General features: G+C 45.2%; 1 protein-coding gene across 1 annotated transcript in view; it reads right to left on the reverse strand.

The window, feature by feature from the left end:
• The window catches only part of SORBS1 (sorbin and SH3 domain containing 1), a 213,393-nt gene that overhangs the window by 26,556 nt on the left and 164,063 nt on the right, over positions 1-22,774 (reverse strand). Inside the window, exons 25-27 of the mRNA XM_063133194.1 lie at positions 11,925-12,039; positions 11,245-11,370; positions 8,320-8,514 (exon numbers count right to left, since the gene is read on the reverse strand). Of these exons, the coding sequence (XP_062989264.1) occupies positions 8,320-8,514; positions 11,245-11,370; positions 11,925-12,039 (436 nt within the window). The remainder of the gene's footprint in view (positions 1-8,319; positions 8,515-11,244; positions 11,371-11,924; positions 12,040-22,774) is intronic.

Consider the following 22,774-nt stretch of genomic DNA (forward strand, 5'->3'; position numbering starts at 1 on the left):
TGCAGTTTGTCTTGTCTTGCATGATTTTCGTGATTACTTTGTTTAGTAGTGGAAACGGTGGGAATATGTAGAAGAGGGCATTCTTCCAGTTGTGTGTGAATGCGTCTCCCATAGATCCGTGTCCTATTCCTCCCCTGGAGCAGAATGTTTCGCATATCGTGTTTTCTGCTGTGGCGAATAGGTCTATTGTTGGTTGACCCCAGATTTGGAAAATTTGATGGAGGATGGTGTTTGAAAGTTGCCATTCGTGATTGAGGGTGAATGTGCGGCTGAGAGAATCTGCAAGCGTGTTGTCGTTCCCAGCTATGTGGAGAGCTGACAAATATATCCTTCTGGGGATAGACCAGTTGAGGATCCGAAGTGTGAGTTCGACTAGTTTCGGGGACCTTGTGCCTCCTTGCTTGTTTATGTGCCATAGTACTGTGGTGTTGTCGGTAAGTATCTGCATGTGGTGATTTCTGAGGTAAGGTTCGAATGCCTTGAGGGCTTTCCTGACTGCCTCTAGTTCTAAAAAGTTGATGTGGTTGTTGGACTCATTGGTTGTCCATTGGCCTTGGATTCTTAGCGTCCCGCAATGGGCTCCCCAGCCTGTTGTCGATGCATCGGTGGTAAGTATCCTGGATGGGGCTGGTTGTTGGAATGGAACTCCTTGTAAGAGGTGATGTGGCTTTGTCCACCATCGGATGCTGTCGATAACGGTAGGTGGGATGTTGAGGAAGTGTTTTTTTTTTTGAGTCTCGATCTTTGTCGTAGTGTTGGAGGAACCAGAGTTGTAGGGGGCGCATGTGGAATCTGGCCCACTGTACAACTGCGGTGGTCGATGCTATATAACCTAGTAGACGTTGTATTTTGTGTGCCGTTGTGTGAGATCTCGCAATGAGAGTTTGAGCTTTGTAAATGAGGTGGTATGCTCGGTCTTGAGGTAAGTATGCTCTTCCGATGACTGACTCTATTCTTGCTCCTATGAATTTTATTGATTGAGTGGGTTGTAGGATTGATTTTTCGGGGTTTATGTAGAGCCCGAGAGTGTGCAAGGTATGGAGGGTCAGAGAGATGTTGTCGTTTAGGGTTTCTTTTGAGTCTGATGTCAGTAGCCAGTTGTCGAGGTATGGATATACCTCGACGTTGGATAGGCAAAGATGAGCACAGACTACAGCCATACACTTGGTGAATACGCGTGGGGCTGTACTGAGTCCAAACGGTAGGACGCAGAACTGGTAAATCTCTTCCCCGATGGCGAATCGGAGGTAGTGTCGGTGCGTCTCTGAGATGGAAATATGGAAATAAGCGTCTTTTAGATCTACAACCGCAAACCATGCATTTTTTCTTAGAAGTTGTAAGATATTTTGCAGCGTCGTCATTTTGAATTTTTTGGGGCGAATGAAGTAATTGAGATCCCTGAGGTCTAAAATCAGGCGAAAACCCCCATCTTTTTTCGGTACGGTGAAGTACTTGGAGAAAAAACCTGTGTGATTGGATTCTGGTGGAACGCGTTCTATAGCGCCTTTTGAGAGTAGGAGGGTGGTTTCGTGGTTGAGTACGGCGGAGGGTGCTGTGGTCTTCATGGTACCGAGGGGAGGGAGAGTCTCGAATTCGATTTTGTATCCTTGGAGGATGATTTGGAGGACTCAGGAATCTGTGGTGATGGTTTCCCAGGCATGGTAGACAATCACTGAATGCAAGGTATTGGTTGTGTTGGTGGTTCGAATCAAAGACGACGTTTGTGCGAGTTGTCTGGTTTCGGTTGTGGGCGAAAGCGGTTGGTCGGATTGTAAGGCTTTCGTTGGAAGGCTTGTGTAGGTTGGAATCTTGTTTTGTCGGTTGATTTTTGTGGGTATGGCTGATACTGGCAGAACCATTTATGTCCTCTTTGAGGTTGGAGTTGTTGGTTTTGTTGGCCCAGTTCCATCTTTTTGGCATTATTTCTGGCTTTTTGGACTGTGTCCATTTTCTCGTCTGTGGAGGCGTTGAATAGGCCGTCGCCATCGAAGGGTAGCTCTTCGAACGAGCTTCTGGTGCCATTCCCGCTGACCTGAGCCAGGCATGTCGTCTAAGGGCTACAGAGCCCATCATTAGTTTGGCATAACAGTCTGTTTGGTGTCGAGTGGTATTAATTTGGAGTTTTGCTAGGCGTGAGGCTTTGGATTGAAATACTCGGGCTAGCTCTCTCTGGTCTTCAGGTAAGTAATCACACAGTGAGCCGACTTTGTCCCAAAGGAATAACTGATATCGGGACATAAGGGCTTGGTAGTTTGTGACTCGTAGACCCAGGGCTGATGCAGAGTATGATCTTCTGTCCAGGAAGTCTAACTTTCTACCTTCTTTGTCCACAGGGGAAGAATGATGTTTCTGAGATCTCAAGTGGGACGATTCGACTATTATCGAGTTTGGACGCGGGTGAGTGAATAAAAAATCTACATCTTTTTTCTGTACTCTGTACATAGATTCTAAACGACGGGACGTAGGTGTCATTATGGAAGGAGAAGTCCATGTCTGCTTAACGGCTTTAAGTAGAGTTGGTGCGAATGGTATTTCTACTGGCGCCGAGGCTTCAGTGAATATTGGTTCAAAGATAAGATCTGTAATTTACTCTTGTTGTTGTTGGGCATCGATGCCAAGAGCGTGAGCCATGCGGAGTATTTGCTCTGCGAAGGAGCCCATTTCTTCAGAAGGTGATCCTCTTTCCTTGGGGCCAAGGTTATCATCGGGAGAAGGTAGGGTTGTCCAGCTGATGTCGCTGAAGAATCAGAATCGTAGCCTTCAACAAGGATAGGAGACCCTAGAGGAGTTGTGCGTGGTTCGTCGCGAGTTGTTTGAGCAAGTATTAGTCTTGTGTCCGGATTAGACGAGGTTGCAGGGTTCTGTGCTTGGGATTGTGGAGGACGGTGTGTATGTCGATCCTCACGGTAAGCTGGTCTCCTGTTGTAGTAGTATTCATGGTGTCTTGGAGGGTAAGAGTATTCAGAGTATCTGTCGTGATCGTGGTATGGAGATCTTGATCTGCTGCGGTAATAACGTTGGTGTCTATTAGCGTAGCGATCGCTATATACTGACGGTGATCGATATCGAGATCTTGACCGAGAATAGTATCTGTCCCGTTCGAAGCGCTCGGCTCGGGAGTGAGATACGCTATGTTCTCTCGATCTTGCCCTGGATATGGGTCGAGATTGAGGATTAGGTCGACCATGCTCTGTGTTGTCGGTGCTAGGTGGGTTTCTTTGAGTTAGAGGTAATGTCGACAACTGTGTAGGTGTCGGAGGTTCTCAAATTTCACCTTCCGAAATCGTAGAGAGCAGTTCAACAGCCGGGAATTCTGCCGGGTTGGAACTGTCTGTTGTGACCGCTGGGCGTGGCGGAGGCGGGCCAGATTTCACGGACTTATGTGTCTTTTTCTTTGGTTTGTCCTGTGCAGTAGGAGGAGACTTGGCGTTTTTAGCTTTTTTCGCTAGCTTTTTTGCCGTTGACACAGTGAGAGAACGCTTCGATGTCGAAGGTTCGGCATGAGTTGTCGATGTCGAAGGGTCCATCAATATCAAAGCTTGCAAGGGTGTGGTCGAAGTAGCCATGGTTTTTGGTTTGTCGACTTTTTGCAGAGTTTGTTTCCAGAGTTCGGCTTTAAGCCTATCTGCCCTGTGTCTTCTCGTTTGTTTGGAAAAGGCCTGGCAGTGGTGGCACGTTTCAGCAACGTGTGGTTCTCCGAGACACAATAGGCAGAGGGAGTGTCCGTCCGCTGCAGGGAGTTTATTACCACAGCGGACGCACTTTCGAAAGGGTGCCTTAAGGGCCATGCAAGATAAAGTAAGTAGAGAATAAGAGGTTTTAACAACATTTTTTTTTTTTTTTAGTAAGAGAGGAATATGAAGAGAAGAAAGAGGAATGAAGAAAGATGAATATATAAGGTAACTCAGCTACTCAAATTTAGGATATGAGGAGGAGAAGCATTCCTGCGAGGCAGCAGCTAAGGCGGTCGCAAAGGAACTGAGGGGAAGGCGGGAACACGCGCAGTCATGCGCAGTGGATGGTGGGGGAGGGTTCCCGCCAAAATTAACGTTTCTCAGCTAAAGCTCAGCGCCAGCGCAGAGCCCATAGTGTGATGCACAGAGACCACGAAAAAGAACAAATGTTCTCATGTTCTGTAGCTCAATGCTAATCTATGCATGCTCAAACCAGTTCAGTAACGAGACAAGACGCAGTGGGGCAAAACCTTGCTCCTGTTCATTCCCTAGAGACATGGGAGTTGTGGGGGGGGATTTAAAGTGCAGTATGGATGGCCAGGAGGGAGGCTGCATCCTAGAATCCTAGAATAGCAGAGTTGGGAGGGACCTACAAGGCCATCGAGTCCAACCCTCTGCTCAATGCAGGAATCCACCCTAAAGCATTCCCGACAGATGCTTGTCCAACTGCCTCTTGTCCAGCTCCTCTCCCTCTCTGCGCTTTTCTACCTGAAATAGCTTTTGTTTCTTTTGGTAGATGTTACTTATAGCCTTGGAGCCTTTCTAAGAGGAAAAGAGCCAAAATAACAGCTAATGGGAGAAGGCGGGGGAGTCCAACACTTCAAATGCCCATTTCCATGCACTGGTGGCACTCACTGCCCTTCCAGAGCTTTTTAAAGAACTCCTATTAAGCAACAACTTTGTAATTAAAAATGGGTCTTGAATTGCTGTTTGCTTACCATTTTAAAGGTTCTTCTTTTGAAGAAAAATGTGACTTTTTGAAGAAAATGCACCTAGTGTCTGGAACTGAAGGCTTTTAAACCTGAGCCTGCAAAGCCCTACTCAGAGCTGCAGGCCATTAGTGCCACCTGAGGCACTAAAGAGCAGATCCTTTACTCACAAGGTGTTCTTATTCCTCAGGCAGGCCGTCTGCATCTGGCAGCTGACTGGGCCTTGGTGGGTTTTTTTTTATTCTTGCATTCCCTCAGGCTGGGTGGCTCCTCTGCCTCTGAGAGAGGGGCTACCTATGGTTAGGGTCAATGTCTGTCTCTCCTAATGGCCTAGGATTCCCTGATCCACTTTAAGGTCCACTGATTCACATTAGGGTCCCCAGACAAAGTTAGCGCCTCTGTAATGGAGGCTCAGGGGGCCTCCCAGTCATTCTCCAAAGAGGAGACCTGAAGAGAGGGCAGGACATCATTCCCCCATGATCCCTGCAACCAATTCAGAGTCCCCAATTTCTTTGGGTAGTGGCAATGGAATTGGTCCCTTCCTATCTATAAGGTACTGGAAGCCATGGTGAGTGCAGAAGTCCAAAATACAGGCCACTTTGTATTTCTCTTTGCTTTCCATTATCACTGAAGGTGGAGGGGGCATCAGTCATGGAAAGAATGGTCCAGTACAGCAGGAGCCAAGAGTTAATGATGGAAAACTAGATGAATATGCTGAGATGAAGGAAATTGCAGATGACAGGACTAATATGGGAAAGGGGTCTGTGAAGTGGGCGTCCACTTTATGGCTTGGCTGGCCAAACCTGATCTCTAACCTGCAAAGCAGGTCCTGGTTGCCACTTGTATCCATGGAATGTTTATAGCATTTATTTGGCGTGCTTGAGATGCTCTTGCAAGAGCCGGTATAAGGTCTGAAGCTCTTGGAGAACTTGGCTGGTGGCAAGGAAGGCAAGGAGGTTGTGGGAAAGAATTGAAGATGATAGCCACAATGATCAAAGAAAGGAATCTGGTGGGTGGAGGAGTATTGGGAATTATCAGTCAGGGATTGCAGCTCCACCCAATTGTCCCAGCGATAATTTACATAACATCAAAGGTATTGGTCTAGGATAACATTGGTCCATTCCATTTGCCCATATAACTGAGAGTGATATGCTGTGGAGAGGAGGAGTTTTATCGCTAGGAGTTTGAACAATGTCTGCCAGTATTGTTCTTGATCTGAGGACCTCAATCCAATACTTTCTGGCAAGCATGTAGAAACAGAATGTTATGTATAAACAAATGAGCAAAGTCTTTGGCTAAGGGGATCCCTGTGTACAGAACAAAATGGGCTAGTTTGGAGAACATTATCCACCAAACAATGGACCTGCCTCCATCATTCCTTTCTGATGGAGGCAGGTCAGTGATGAAGTCTAAGGAAACATCTTTCCGTTGTCCACAAGGAATAGTAGGTCTTAGTAACACAGATCTTGGTAGGTATCAATGGTACAGCCTCACAAGTATATTACTAGAACTAAAGAGGGTAATATGATCATAGAATCATAGAATAGCAGAGTTGGAAGGGGCCTACAAGGCCATCGAGTCCAACCCCCTGCTCAATGCAGGAATCCACCCTAAAGCATCCCTAACAGATGGTTGTCCAGCTGCCTCTTGAATGAGAGAAGGCAGGAATCCCCTATGGGGATCCAATTTGGATGGCTTTAAAAGGGTGTTGGATAAATTCTTGGAGGCTGTAAGGAAGGGATAAAATCATACTGGGAATGGCTGTTTTTTAATATGTTAAACTATTTTATTGTTATGGTTTTAGGAGAGGAACAGATAAGCGGCCAGCTGCATGGGGGCGTTCTGGTACATCCTGGAACCGCTTGGGGCAAGGCCAACCGGCCTTGAGCGAAAATTAGCAACTCTGGGGAAGGTGTGAAAGATCTTCGAAGGGAGGGGGGAAGGAGCGAGAAAAGTATCTATCTAGAGTATGCTTTTGAAAAGGGTTTTTTGTCCTGAGCTGGCTGACATCATGGCTGGGTGATGTATAATTTGCAACTTAGTTTTTAGTTTGCTTGGCCTGGGTTCTCATATATATCTGCATGTTTTATCAGTTTGAAAAGCTAATCCTGTATATCCTACCCTTATCCTGAATAAAATTGGGCTTAACCCTCCAAACTGGGAGCTGTGTGCGTTTGTTCCGGGGATCTGTGCAAAATCCAGTGGAAAGGCCAGCTTTGCTGGGGCGTGCTTCCTTTACATGGTGGGCAGCACTGGGATTCGACACAGATCCGGAGGAACGGAACGCTGGTAGGAAAGGGAGAGCAGAGGTTTGAACCCAGGCTAAGCAAAGCCAGTGGAAAAGCCAGCTTTGCTGGGGCGTGCTTCCTTTACAAAGGCTATCAATGGTTACTAGCCCTGATGGTTATGTGCTACCTCCAGTATCCAGGCAGCAAGCCTGTGTGCACCAGTTGCTGGGGAACATGGGTGGGAGAGTGCTGTTGCATCATGTCCTGCCTTGTTCATCCCCGGCCAACGGCTGGTTGGCCCCTGTGTGAACAGAGTGCTGGACTAGATGGACCCTGGTCTGATCCAGCATCAGGGCCCTTCTGATGTTCTTAAATGGGTACGTGCAGCGCAGTGAGAGTTTCTCCCTGCCCCTCACACCCCTTCCCCCGTTTTGTTCTTGCTTTACACAGAATTAGCCAGTAATTTTCCTAGGATATATCCTAGCAAGTTGTCCCTCTGGAGTAACAGTCATGCTTCAAAACAAAAAAACAACAAACCAACCCAACAACAACAAACAGACAGAGAATTCTTCAGCAGATATGTCTGTTAGCATAAGAATTGTCTTTTAAGAATTCGTTTCTTCATTTATTTATTTTCATTTCCCCTTCTTCTGGCTTTGCATCTTGTGTATATGTACGCATGTATGTATCATCTCCAAAGTCACCATTAAAACCATGCCACATTGGTGCAGCCCACCAAATGTTGCCTCAAGCTTGATCTGTGAACCATACCCAGCGGGACACATTTTGTACAAGTCAGATTCTGGGTCTCTGAGTGTTGATGCTAAAGAAGTGTCTTTTTGAAAATTAATAATTAGATTTGAGGCCTGTTACAATCAATGGGGAACACACACACTTCTAATTTCATGGTATTCTGCTATATGTTAGGGCCACAATACTAGCAAAATTAGGCTTCATAAATCTTGTTGCCTTAAATATGTTTAAACAGCCTAACTCCATGCATGACTATGGTCTAGAGGGGATGGGCAGACAACATATTTTCCAAGGCACGGAAGTCCTCCTTTGGTCACAAAAGATACATGCTTGTTGTTTTGTTTCATTTCAATCACTATTTTTCAGGGGTTTTCTAGCACCTCAGGAAGCGCCTCTTAAAATCCAAATCCTGCTTCCTTTTATGAGCAACACCAGCATTGCTTGAACAGAAATTGTGTGCTTAGCTAAACGCGGAGGTAATTTTCCATCTCTGCTCATGCAATTTGGGAACTACGTCTAAAAGTACGAGTACCTTTCAATAAAGAGTTTACTACATGACCAAATAATTAAACAACAAAAAAGCACTCTTTTTCTGCAGCACAGTTTTTCTCTCAATTATGTGCATCATTCCCCCTGGACTAGAACCACTGGGGCAAGTCCTTCTCCTGTAGGTACCTGTGGGGAAGTTGTCAGGCTGTGGTTCAGCGAGTGAGAGAGTGGTGAGCTGGCATAGTCCAGGCTGTTCTTCACCACGGGCTGCTTAAGTACATCCACATATGTCACAGGGAAGATGCCTTGGCAATGGGTGCCTAGGATTTTTCCTTCATACCAGTTCTCATCCACTTGCCGAATCAGTGTGATCCTCTCACCCTGCAGGGAAATATGACTAGACAGATGAGATGCAGTAATTCACACACTCAAGATTTTCAGAAAGACTTTTCTCCTCTGCTGCTCATAGGCAGACGCTGCTTTTGCATGTTCAGTTTATTCAATAACTACTGTACTGCATGAATCTGCTAAAACGGGTTTGATGTGTTATCTCCAATTTTAATCAGAGTTGCAAGGTGGTTTGCTTTCAGAGACAGCAGAGTAAAGCTGTTCAACTTCTGGGCAAGTGACTAAAGTGTGATGAAACATACAGGGAGAGAAGAAAGGGCTCCAATAGTAAGGCTTTGGTACTTAATAAATTCCAGGCCCAATAGATCAAATGAAGAAGTAGAACATGGGGAGAAAGATCTCCATTATGATCCCCAACTAGCATCACAGAACTCCAGTTCCCAGGGTTCTCTGGGGAAGGAGATTTGCTGCATTTGGACAATCGCAGGGATCAAAGAAGCCATTGTGGCTTCTTCTCCTGCCCTTGTGTGTGCTGTGAAAGTGACCGCAATTTGCATAATTACCTGCAATGCAGCGCAGGTTACCGTGTTGTTCAATCCGGCATGGTGCACAGCAGGTTTGGCTTCTTACCAATGCCATAACCCCAACTATATAAATAAATAAATAATAATAATAATAATAATAATAACTACAACACTACGCCAGGTTTGGATGACACAGCAACCTGCACTGCATCATGGCTAATTATACAAATCGCAATCACATGCATGGCACAAGCATGGGCAGGGGAAGAAGCCACAGTGGCCTATTTCACCCCTGTGATCGCCTGAACCCAGTCCCTGACTATCAAATCAGTTTCATTTAAGTGATGTGTGGCATACTCACCCAGTCAGGCTCAGTAAACTGAACTAATTTCCGTCCAAATGTGGTGTAAATGGCATGGAACCATCTAGGCTCCAGGGGATGGATGGCACCCCCAGGGCCCCTCCATAAGCAGATGATGTGTGGGGTGACAGCCTACGCATCCCCCCACGCTCAAGTGCTGGTTGTCATTAACCTTCCCCACACAGGGAAAGAAAAGGACAATTGAAGCTAATGTGTGGCAAATTACTATATTTACCTGGCTTAGACTTAAGCTGACCCCAGCGGGGCTGCTTCCCCTAATTTTACAAGACAATTATCAGATGAAATGGTGGGACATTATCCAAGAGAAATTACGCACATATAGGCTCTCTACAGAACATCTACTAGCCATAGGTTTAGAAAAGGCGAGCCCCTGCCAAAGGAAGTGAGGCAGGTGGCTACCAGGAGGAGGGCCTTCTCTGCTGTGGCACCTCAGCTCTGGAATGAGCTCCCTAAGGAGGTTCGCTTGGCACCTACATTAGATGCTTTTAGACGCCAGGTGAAGACCTTTTTATTCTCCCAGCATTTTAACAGTCTATAAATAAATTTTAACTTGGTGTTTTAAATTTGTAATTTTGCATTGCTGCTGTTTTTATCTGGTTGAGCTTTTATATTGTATTTTATATTATGGTTTTATACTGTTGTTTTATACTTTGAATGTTTTTAATTTTTGTGAACCGCCCAGAGAGCTCCAGCTATTGGGCGGTATAGAAATGTAATTAATAAATAAATAATTAATAAATAAAAAGCCAAAGACCTTGTTAAGCAGCGTATATGGGATATTGAACTGCAGAATGATCTAAGTCAAATCCTATATATTTACCGTTCTCCTCAAGATATACAGGGCGGTGGCCCTGCGGCCTATCTGAGCTCCCTTACATATTATAAATACAGGTGGGCGTTTACTAGGGCTCGCTATAATGCTCTCCCTTCCAAGTTCACAGAAGGCAGATATCAAGGAATTCCAGTCCCCCAAAGGTTATGCCCATGTGATTCAGGTGAGATAGAGACATCCTCTCATGTGCTTTTACACTGCTCGTTATACTCAGAGGCCCGGTCAGGCTTAATCCATCCTCTACTACAGGACTTTCCAGGTAACACCGAAGAATTTTATACCAAGTTCCTCCTTGCCGATAGAAACCCCTCAGTTACCTATAAGGTTGCTAAATTCTGCCACTTGGCTATGAGGACACATCATAACCTATTAACCTCAGAGGACTGTTAAATCTGTGGGAGATGGGAACTAAGGATCTGTACTACTTTGTATGGTTGCTGTTGCTGGATTACTGTTGTGCTGGTCTCGGACCGTAATAAAGCGATTTGATTTGCAGTGCTTGAAGTGCTTGGCCAGTGCTTTTCATATAGAGAACAAGAAGCAACAGCAAAGCACGCCAGAGCAGCAATCAGGGCACAGATAGAGGCAGGGACGGAGTGGGGAAAGATGGGGCTTGGAGTGCCATACAGGCATCTATTGAGAAGGATCATTCTCCCTCATGTTTCCAATGATATCTGGGGCTTGAACCAAATCAACTGGGCTTGGAACTGAGCTTCAAATACACCAGGCATGGGTAACCTCTGGCCCATGGCCTAAACTGGCCCACAGAGGCTCCTCATCTGATCTGGGGGGGCTTAGGTTCCCTCTACAGGCCGTGCCCACTCCCCCCAATGTGATAGCCTGTGCGTCAGGGTGAAGGCTTTGGGGGGTGGGGTGGAGAAAGGAATCCCTTTGTTATTTCCAGTCAAAGACTGGAAATAACAATAGGATTCCCCTGTGTGCCGCTGCTCCTACACCATATTATCCAGAAAGCCTTGTTCAAAACAAAATTTGAACCACTGGTTTACAGGATCCGTAATCTGTACCTTTCTGAAGGACATTTCCACTTGAGTGTCCCCACTGAAATTGAATTTGGCAATTGCATCTCCATATTCCAGTACTTGCAACTGTGTGGTTTTCTTAGGCTGTGCTTTTTCTGTGGGGGGAAGTAGCTGTAAAAACAAACAAAAGGCAGATGTAAGGGCCCCAAAAAGCAGCTTTGACCCAAAGTATTATTATTATTATTATTATTATTATTATTATTATTATTATTATTATTATTATTATTATATTTATTTGTATCCCGCCTTTTGCCCAATGCTGGGCCTCAGGGCGGCCTTACAAAGTTTAAAACATATATTGGTGGGGGGGGAGGGGAACAAAACCATAAACGTTTAACATACACAACAAAATTATAAGACATTAACATAGATGGAGGGCCAGATTATTCTCCAAAGGCCTGCTGGAACAAAAAAGTTTTAGCCTGCTTCTGAAAGCCCATCAAGGAGGGAGCCAGCCTAGCTTCCCCGGGAAGAGAGTTCCAGAGCACAGGAGCAGCCACTGAGAAGGCCCTCTCCCATGTTCCCACCAAGCGCGCCTGTGAAGTTGGTGGGACTGAAAGAAGGGCTTCTCCATAAGATCTCAAAGCACGGGCAGGCTCATAAGGGAGAATACATTCTTTCAAATAACCTGGACCCGAGCCATATCTTAACAAGAAGACAAGTACCTCTATGTATGATTGTGGGAAGATGCCCACTCTGCCATGGTGTTCTCCTTCATACCAATTCTGATCAATCTGCTTATAAATGTAAACAATATCGCCTTTTTGCAGTGGGAGTTCCCTGTTAACAACAGATAGGTTATGTGTTAGTTGTTTTGAATAAAGGTGCATTAACAGTCATTTAAAATATAAATATTAAAATATAGATAGAAAAATTTACAACTAATATATCTGTCCCTAAGTGCTAAAAGCCTGATAGAATTAAATAATTTTAATGGATATTTCCCATATTTAAATTCTTTCAGGTATTCTAAACAGTCAGTTCCAGACTTAGGGAGGCAAAAATTATGACCAAAAAATCACCACAAAATAGGTCTGAAAAAATACAGAAGAAAACATGGGGAAATGAAATGCAATATGCTGAAAATATTACAATCTGAACATTTCAAAATTATTGAAAAAGGATGCAATTCCAAGCGGAAAGGGCTACGATAGAAGCAACTGGAGTAATATATGTCTTATGTTATGTAGAGATTTACAAATTAAATTAGTACCTTGAGCTGTGCCTGGTAGGCATGAAAATCTATAGACTCTATAGCATTACTTAGAATTCATGATAAACAATTCATGATAAATAACAGCTATAGCCTACTAAGAGTATCTTCCAATTATCAAAAGGACTCCTTTCTAAGGACTCCGTTCAGTTGTATCTGATAAAGGACCCAGAAAGAGGGAAATACAAAGGGGTAATACCTGCATGTTGTTCCACAATATTGGGCCTTCCAAGAGAGAAGTTGACATCAACATGATTCCTACATTACACTATGTCTTTCCCCAGAAAATCAAGGATGCAAATATTGTCAAGCCAAAGTAAAAACCTACTAGTATCCCCAGGGTTTTCTGTAGAGCTTGTTTATTCACTAGGGCTGTGCACCGCTTCACATCCAAATCCCAAATCCAAAGCAAATCGGGGTGATTTGGAGGGCTTTGAAACAGATCCGAAGCGAATCAAATCAAATCCGAATCAGTCTGAAGCAAATCAGGATGCTCCGAATTTATTCCGACCCTTTCCCAAGAACATATAGAAGTGAAAATTGGCACCATGATAGGGCTTCAGTAAGGCTTCATCTCTGTCAAGTTCGAAGCATATCGGTTCATCCCTTGATTTTTAGGAATTTTTTAAAGTTTGAGGTTTTAAAATTATTTTTTTAAGAATGCACTGTCATTTATAAAGATAAAGAGAGGAAACTTAGCACCATGATAGCTCCTAAATAGGACTTTAGGGATGCCAAGGTTGAAGCATAACAATTCATCCCTTGTTTTTTGGAGGAATTGTTAAAGTTCAAACTCCAACCTCATTGGGGTCTAGCAGCTTGAGAAATAACCAAGTTTCCCAAAAAAGAAATGAAATTACAGATACAGACATGAAAATTAGCACCATGGTAGGTCTTCAGCCATTCCACGTTTGAAGCAGATCGGTTCAACCCTTGTTTTTTGATGGAATTTTATAAATGTGTGCTTTATTGTGTACTGCTTGTGCACAACACACAGCAGACACACACACACACACAAATTGGAAGACAGTGAGAGACTCAACAAGACAGAACTCAGGACATTATTATAATATATTATTATTATTATTATTATTATTATTATTATTATTATTATTATTATTATCTGTGCTTACAGTTCAGTAACTCAACTCTGAAGGAAGGAACCAAAAGGGATCCTCTTCCTAGCCTCTTTGATTAAGGGGATGCTTTGCAATCCCTTTTTCCTATTAGAGACAGGCAGGCTCTATTTTTTAAATAATAATAATAACAACAACAACAACAACAACAACTACTATTATTATTTTTATTATTGGCTGTGCTTACCATGGAGTAAGTTAACTCTGAAGGATCCTGAAACAATCCTCCTTCTAGCCTCCTATTAAGGAGATGCCAAAGCATCTCTCACTGACTATGTTTCGAACTACTGTGCCAACCTCGCAGGGCCAGTTTGTTTGCTTTCTGCCAGCCTCTCTGGGCCAGCCTGCCTCTCTGCCCTCCTAGTGCCTGGGAGATGTAGATGGGCTGGGTGGGTCAACCCCACAAGCCTATGGCATACTTGCTCCCAGTGCTTCATGGGTATAGCCGCCTGCTGCCTCTCCTCCTCTGTGCTCACCTCGCAGGGCCGGTTTGTGTTTTCTGCTGGCTTCTCTGTGCCCGCCCACATAGCTGTGTCTCTGCCTGGTTTGTGTTTCTGGCTTTGAACCGAGACAATCCTTGGCTCACTTACTCGTGCCCACTTAGCTGCCTGCTGCCTCTCTGCCTGCCTTCCTGAGCACCTGCACACTTCTCCACTATTACCTGCCTGGTCCCGCCTTGAAGGTCTGGTTTGTGTTTCTGGCCTTGAATTGAGACAATCCTTGGCTCACTTACTCATGCCCGCATAGCTGCCTGCCTGCCTGAGCACCTACATACTTGCAGGGCTGGTTTGACTCAATTTCTGAGGCATATTGCTCCCAGCCAGGTATTGCAGGCAACCTACTTTCCCTGTTTCTTGTCTGAATGGGAAGGGCCTCAGGGGTGTGTTAGCTTCAGAACACACAACAGAGGACTCAAGTAGGGGATATCTGCACTTCAAAAACACACAGAGATTAGGGAACGGATAGTGTGAGCGTCTCAAATTGCTCTTGGCTTTGAGTGGCTGCTTTGTTTCCTTGAAAAATCACATTTTTAGAAGTGGATTACAGAAATTCCACTCCACCGATGTATCTGAAATTTGGTACACTTAAGCAATTCCAGGGCATCTGTAAGGTCACCAACTTTTATGTTTGGCTCATGAAAAATGAGAAAGTTATAGCACTTTGCTTTGACTGGTTTGCCTGAAAAAAAAATCACATTTTCAACAGTGGTTTACAGGAAAACCACTGCACAGATGTGTCTGAAATTTGGCACAGGGCATCTGTAAGGTCACCAACTTTCATATTTCTACGTTAAAAAATAAAAAAGTTATAGGCATTTTTTCCCCAATGCAAGTTTATGGGAATGATTCGGACATCCGAGTCTCAATTCGGATTCAGATCTGAGGCAAGGCGGACTGGGTCCAAATTGATGTGAATCAAATTGGGCTGGATTTGGAAGGTCTGAATGGGGACCCAAAGCAAATCAGGGGGTCCGTGCACAGCTCTATTATTCACATTTCTCATACTGTAATTTGAGGGAGACATTATAGAAAGAGCAAGCAGGCATACAGGTGATCATAATGATCATGAGGTGAGGGAGACATATTTTTCTTTGCACTAACTTGGGGCAAAACACACATTTCTCCAATAATAAATGCTGTAATAAGAGCACTGGAAAATGTAATTTCTCCACAGCAGATTGGCTTCCTCTGAATCACAGAATCATATAATAGTAGAGTTGGAAGGGGCCTACAAGGCCATTGAGTCCAACTCCCTGCTCAATGCAGGAACCCACCCTACAGCATCCCTGACAGATGGCTGTCCAGCTGCTTCTTGAAGATCTCGTGTGGGAGGGCCCACAACCTCCCTAGGTCATTGGTTCCATTGTTGTACTGCTCTAACAGGAAGTTTTTCCTGATGTCTAGATGGAATCTGGCTTCCTGTAACTTGAGCCCACTGTTCCGTGTCCTGGGGCTTTTTTTGGTGAGGGGAAAGCCCCGAGGTGAATACAGAATGGCAGCAGGTCATTTATATAACGCATAACCCATCGCAGAGCCATCCCAGGGCATTCCCTCAAAGCTCCACTTTAAAAAGTTGGGGACTAACTCCGACTTTTTCCTCAGACCAAGGCACAGACATGCATTTGCCATCTGGTGCCTTGCTCTGGTGCTACAGCAGAGGCGTGGCCCAGCCAATGACGACTCCTGATTGGTCGCCATCGGCCTGCACATGGGGAGGGTGCAGGCTCGTGAGCCCTAAGTCCACTGGACCGCCTCCGTGGACCAGCAAAATATCACAATTAAATAAAAAGTTTTCAAAAATAAAAAACTGGAGACAGGTGCGGGTGCAGCTTAGTGAGCCAAATGGCCACCAGGCTGCCTCCGTGGGCCAGTGAAGCTGCCCATTACAACAAAAAGGCAAAAAGAAGAAGTCCGCTCCCCCTTCTATTAATGCATCCCAGATTAGCATTTGTGACAACAATTCCAAGATCTTTTCCCCTTGTAATATTGCTGAGCCAAGAGGCAGCTGGACAAGCATCTGTCGGGGATGCTTTAGGGTGGATTCCTGCATTGAGCAGGGGGTTGGACTCCATGGCCTTGTTGGCCCCTTCCAACTCTGCTATTCTATGATTCTATGATCCCCCGTCTTGTAACTGTGCATTTGATTTCTTTTTCCTAGATGTAGAACTTGGTATTTATCCCTATTAAATGTCATTCTGTTGTTTTCAGCCCAGTGCTCCAGCCTATCAAGATCACTCCGAAGTTTGTTTCTGTCTTATTTATTATTTATTTACAATATTTATATACCATTTAATTATCTAATACACTTTCCAGAGCAGTGGACATAGATATAAACAGTAAAGAAAGAAGATTGAAAAAGCAAATTAAAATTATTCAATTTAAAAACAAAGGAGCCAGAAAAACAGTGGCTAGTCAGTTGCAGAAGATTTCTTGAAACAGAGATATTTTCAGGAGGTGCCAGAAGCAGCTTAAGTGTTGGTGCCTGCCTGACCTCCAGGGACAGAGAGTTCCACAGAGAAGGGTATTACTATCCTACCCAGTTTTGTGTCATCTGCAAATTTGAGAACCATTCCCTTCAGCTCTTTGCCCAAGTCATTAATAAAAATGTTGAAAAGCACTGGGCCCAGGACAGAATCAGTACCAATCAGCAGGACCGATAGTCATTTGTAGTCCAAAACATCTCATTTGTAGTCCAAAACATCATTGATCTCATTTTTTGATTGGGTAACCTCCCTTGTGGACTGTGGGAATGCTGTGGACGTCATATACTGTGGGAATGCTGTGGACGTCATATATCTTGACTTCAGCAAAGCTTTTGACAAAGTACCACATGACATTCTGATTAACAAACTAGCTAAAAGTGGGCTAGATGGAACAACTATTTGGTGGATTCACAGTTGGCTACAGAATCGGACTCAAAGAGTACTTATCAATGGAACCTTCTCAAACTGGGGAGAGGCAACGAGTGGGGTGCCGCAGGGCTCAGTCCTGGGCCCAGTGCTCTTCAACATTTTTATTAATGATTTGGACGAGGAGGTGCAGGGAACGCTGATCAAATTTGCAGATGACACAAAATTGGGTGGGATAGCTAATACCCTGGAAGACAGAAACAAATTTCAAAGTGATCTTGATAGGCTGGAGTGCTGGGCTGAAAACAACAGAATGAAATTTAATAGGGATAAATGCCATGTTCTACATTTGGGAAATAGAAACCAAAGGGACAGTTACAAGATGGGGGATACTTGGCTCAGCAATACTACAAACGAGAAAGATCTTGGAATTGTTGTAGATCGCAAGCTGAATATGAGCCAACAGTGCGATATGGCTGCAAGAAAGGCAAATGCTATTTTGGGCTGCATTAATAGAAGTATAGCTTCCAAATCACGTGAGGTACTGGTTCCTCTCTATTCGGCCCTGGTTAGGCCTCATCTAGAGTATTGCGTCCAGTTCTGGGCTCCACAATTCAAGAAGGACGCAGACAAGCTGGAGCGTGTTCAGAGAAGGGCAACCAGGATGATCAGGGGTCTGGAAACAAAGCCCTATGAAGAGAGACTGAAAGAACTGGGCAGGTTTAGCCTGGAGAAGAGAAGATTGAGGGGAGACATGATAGCACTCTTCAAATACTTCAAAGGTTGTCACACAGAGGAGGGCCAGGATCGCTTCTCGATCCTCCCAGAGTGCAGGATACGAAATAACGGCTCAAGTTAAAGGAAGCCAGATTCCAGCTGGACATCAGGAAAAACTTCCTGACTGTTAGAGCAGTACGACAATGGAATCAGTTACCTAGGGAGGTTGTGGGCTCTCCCACACTAGAGGCCTTCAAGAGGCAGCTGGACAACCATCTGTCAGGGATGCTTTAGGGTGGATTCCTGCATTGAGCAGGGGGTTGGACTCGATGGCCTTGTAGGCCCCTTCCAACTCTGCTATTCCATGATTCTATGATCTGGAGAGTAGCAATTTGGGAAGATTGCTCTTGATGCTGTGCAATACCTAATGAGCACACGTCAACGACACTGGCTTCAAATTCATTTCTGAGTCCAATTCAGGATGTTGGTTTTGACCTATAAAGTCCTAAATGGCTTGGGGCCAGGAGAGCTGAAATACAGCCTCCTCTCTTATACCTGCAATCTACACTCTTAATCTGAGATTATGTGTCTCAGGAGGCCAGCTGGTGAGTACATGAGTCAGGGGCTTTTTTGTAGCAACTGTAGAACTTCCTCTGAATGGGGTGTCAGATTGAAGAAACGCTGTTCTCCGCTTTTTTATTTTAAAGAAGGTTCAGTTTCTGTTTTTATTTTTTTACTGTGATTTTGTTGTATTATTGTTTTAAATTCTACATTGCGTTGAAGAACCTTGTGGGCAGAATGGAACACTTACTGGGAAAGTTCCTTTTGGTTTGGGGTGATGGAGGTACCCAACAGTGGATTAATTTCACTACTGCGCATGAAAGGCAGAAATCATGTGACCAAGATCCTACTCTAAACTCCACCTCCAGTTCTGTCTGTGATGACCTTTGGATAGTGGAATTAGCAGAAACACTTTAAAAATTTGTGGCAAAGGAAAAGGTGAGATGGAGCCAAGAGGTCCCTGACAGAATAAGACACACATTTCCAAGGTTCTCCTGCCCGAGGTGATTGCTACCAGGAAAGCCATTTTAAGAAAGACATGAAGGTTGCTTACATGTAACTGCAATTCTTCGAGTGGTCATCTGTACATTCACACATTATGGGCTCTGTGCCTGCGCTGAGGCCAATATTGGGAAACTTCAATAGCTGAGGAAGTATTTTTGGCAGGAACCCCTCTCCCACCATCCTATTGTGCATGGTCGGGGGTCCCGCCTTGATCCTTGGTTTCTTGAGACCGCAGATGGTCCCAAGACCAAGGAATGTAGGATGTGCAAGGATCCTCCCGGTGTTGGACAGGACAATAGTGAGACCAAGAGGGGATGGTAGGTGAGTTGTGTGAATGCAGAGATGACCACTCATAGAACTACAGTTATAGGTAAGCAACCTGCATTTCTTCATCATGGTATCTGTGCATCACACATTATGGGTGATTTGCGGTATACCATCGGAAGATAGGACCCCCAGGTCGGAAGATGGTCAAAATGCTACTGGGGAGGAACAGAGGATAAGTTCAACTAGCCCCAGACGTGATGACGCAGCTAGCTCAAAGCCGAACGGACGGCTAGCAGCCGACGGTGCTGGTGGTGAACGACGAATCCGATGTTCTAAAGGTCAACACACCATAGGAACCTGGAATGTAAGATCTATGAGCCAGGGCAAATTGGAGGCTGATGCTAGGGAAAGTGGAAGGCAAAAGGAAGAGGGGCCGACCAAGGGCAAGATGGATGGATGATATTCTGGAGGTGACAGACTTGACCTTGGGGAAGCTGGGGGTGGCGACAGCCGACAGAAAGCTCTGGCGTGGGCTGATCCATGAAGTCACGAAGAGTCGGAAACGACTGAATGAATAAACAACAACAAACAAGCTCACTTACCAGAGGTGGTTGTCTCGCTGATGACAGATATGAACTATAATATGAACGACAGGACAGCTCTGCCAAAGTTGCAATCAGCCCTGGCTCTGATGTCCAGTCTGTAGTGTTTAATGATTGTAGAGGGCTTGGACCAAGTCGCTGCTTTGCACAGGTCTGGGATAGAGCCACCCCTCCAGGTAGAGTGAGCTTTCACTAGTCCTGAGAGGTGGAGCCCTTGGAGTTGATATGCAAGTTGGATCGTCTGGGTAATCCACACTGAAAGTCTTTGTGGTGAGACCAGCATCCCTTTCTTAGGTCCTCTATAGCACAGAAAAAGATGGGTTGATTTTCTAAATGACTGGGTGCGTGCCTTGTAGAAGGCTAGCGCCCGGCAGATGTCAAGTGAATGAAGTGTGTACTCTAGCGGAGAGGATGGGTCCTTGAAGAAGGTGGGTAGGACAATGTCCTGGCTGAGGTGGAAGGCACTATCTACCTTGGGAAGGAAGGACGGATTGGGATGGAGGATGGCATTATCAGCATGAAAAGTGAGGTATGGAGGGTCGATCCTGAGTGCAGAGAGTTCCAATGCCCAATGCGCTGAAGTGATGGCGACGAGGAAGGCGACCTTCAATGACAGGAGTTGGAGACTTGTGGGTGCTAGTGGCTCAAAGGGTTTTCATAGAATAGTAGTGTTGGAAAGGGCCTATAAGGGACCACTGGCTGGCACACTAGGGGTGCCGGTAAGTTCTTTACCCCTTTGAGAAATTGCTTGACCAATAGGTGAGTGAAGATAGAATATCCATGTACCTGTGGATGTGTGACCAATATGGTTGTAAACTACACACAGATGGAGGAATATTGGAGGCCAATGTCCAGGAGGGACTTCAGGAAGAGAAGTATGTTACTGATGGAGGCATTGTGGGGATTGAACCAATGCGCTGTAGTGAAGGAGGAAAACCAAGTCCACTTGCCGTTGTAGGCTTTCCTAGTGGAAGGCTTCCTCACTGCTTGAATAACCCAGAGGATGTCAGGGGGAAGTTCTAAAGATGAGGAGGTATGCTGATCCTCCAAGCAGTCAGTTTTAGAGTTTTGAGGTCGGGATGACAAATCTGGCTGTGGTCCATCGTGATCAGATCTGGGATCGATGGGAGGCAGCTGAACATTTTGTTTGACATGATGCATAGAGAGGTGAACCAGGGCTGCCGGGGCCACCATGGTGCTATGAGTATTGCATTGATTGCCTCTTCCCTGAGTTTGGTTACGACTCGAGTGAGCAGAGAGAAAGGCGAGAATATGTAGCAAAGTGAATCCATTCAAGCTATCTGAAATGCATCCCCGAGGGATGATTTGCTGTGGCCAGCTCTCGAGCAGAATTGTCTGCAAACTACGTTGGTCAGTGACGCGAATAGGTCTATTGTTGGTAATCGCCACCGTCTTAATAATTGCAGAGAACTATCGGTGACAGTTCCCATTTGTGGGTTGCGAAGTAAATGTAGCTCAACGCATCTGCGAGTTGGTTGCTTTTCCCTGCGATATGCAAGGCTGTCAGGGATATTCTTTATGGGATCGCCCAATCAAAGATGGCAAGGGTCATGGTTAAGAGGCGGGCTGAGTGTGTGCCACCTTGTTTGTTGAGGTACCAGAAGACGGACGTATTGTCCAAGAGAATTTGAACATGTTGGTGTCGGATTTCAGATTCGAACACGAGCGGTGCTTTTCTCACTGTGAGTAGTTCAAGGGTATTGATGTTCAGCATCGGACCAAAGTCCTTGTACTTGGAGATGGTCGAGATGGGTGCCCCATCCCAGGTTCGACATGTCAGTCATGATTGTCTTTGATGGGTTCGGCTGGAGAAATGGCATTCCTTTCAACAGATTGGATGGGTTCATCCACCAGAGTAATGTTTGGAGGACGTCTCTTGATATGGAGAGATGAAATCGATGCAGGTCAGCTGTGCCATCAAATGATTGAAGAAGAAAGGACTGGACTGGATGCATTCGTAGCCGTGTCCACTGGACAACATATACAGTGGAGGCCATTAGGCCTAGTAGTCTTTGAATTGTACAGGCACTGGCTGATTGTCGGCAGAATAGATTCTCTGCCAAGTGTGTCAATTGTAGGTAGGCTCAAAAGGCATGAGAGTCGAGTTCTACTCCGATTAAGGTGATCTTCTGTGAGGGATTGTGACTTTTCGTTGTTGACACATAGGCCCAAGGAAGTCAGAAGGTCGCGGACGAGTGTTGTGTGTTGAAGAGCAGCAAGCTGTGATGGGGCCACGATGAGCCAATCATCGAGATAGGAAAATATCTCGATGTTCCACATCCGCAAGTATGTGCAGACAGCCGCCATGTACTTTGTGAATACTTTTGTGAATACTTTTGGGCCAAAAGGGAGGACTCAAAATTGTGCCAATGGTGAAGCGGAGGTATTTGTGATGAGTGGAGTGGAGCGTACTGTGGAAGTAGGCATCTCTGAGATCGACTGATGTAAATAAGTGGTTTAGTTGGAGGAGTGGAAGGATCATGGCTAACATGACTATTCTGAATTTCCTTGGTGTGATGAAGGTATTCAAGTCCCTTAGATCGCGAATGGGTCAAAGGCCCCCATCTTGTTTTGGCACTGTGAAGTAACGTGAAAAGAAGCCTTCCTGCCTGTTGGATGTTACTCCCTTTTCTAAGAGGAGACAAGATTCCTCTAGGAGGGCTTGTGATGGTGCAGTGAAGCATACATTGCTGAGAGGAGGGGGGACCTTGAATTCTATTTGGTATCCATCGCAGATGATGGAGTGGACCCAGGTGTTAGAGGTGATCCCAGCCCACATGGTATAAAAAGGTATAAGAATATACCACATGGTATAAAAAGTATAAATAGCACCAAAGAGATGTGTGTTGTGTGGACACTGTTGGCTGTCAAACCCGCTATTTGGTGGAGGTGTCCAACTTAGGGTGTGGTCAGTGAAAATAGGGAGATTGAGCCTGCCTTTTATTCTGCTTATGTCTGCTGTAGCGGCTTGGCTTTTTGGATGGTGTCCATAGCCTCGTCAGTTGAGTTATTGAATAGCCCTTCCCATCGAAAGGGCGATCTTCAATGTGAGAGCAGGCTTCGGGTGTTAGCCCCACAGAGCAAAGCCATGCATGGCATTGGAGGGCTACGGACCCAACCTTGGACTTTAAGGCACAGTCAGTCA

The sequence above is a fragment of the Elgaria multicarinata genome, chromosome 8 (assembly GCF_023053635.1).
Source record: "Elgaria multicarinata webbii isolate HBS135686 ecotype San Diego chromosome 8, rElgMul1.1.pri, whole genome shotgun sequence".
Taxonomy (NCBI): domain Eukaryota; kingdom Metazoa; phylum Chordata; class Lepidosauria; order Squamata; family Anguidae; genus Elgaria; species Elgaria multicarinata.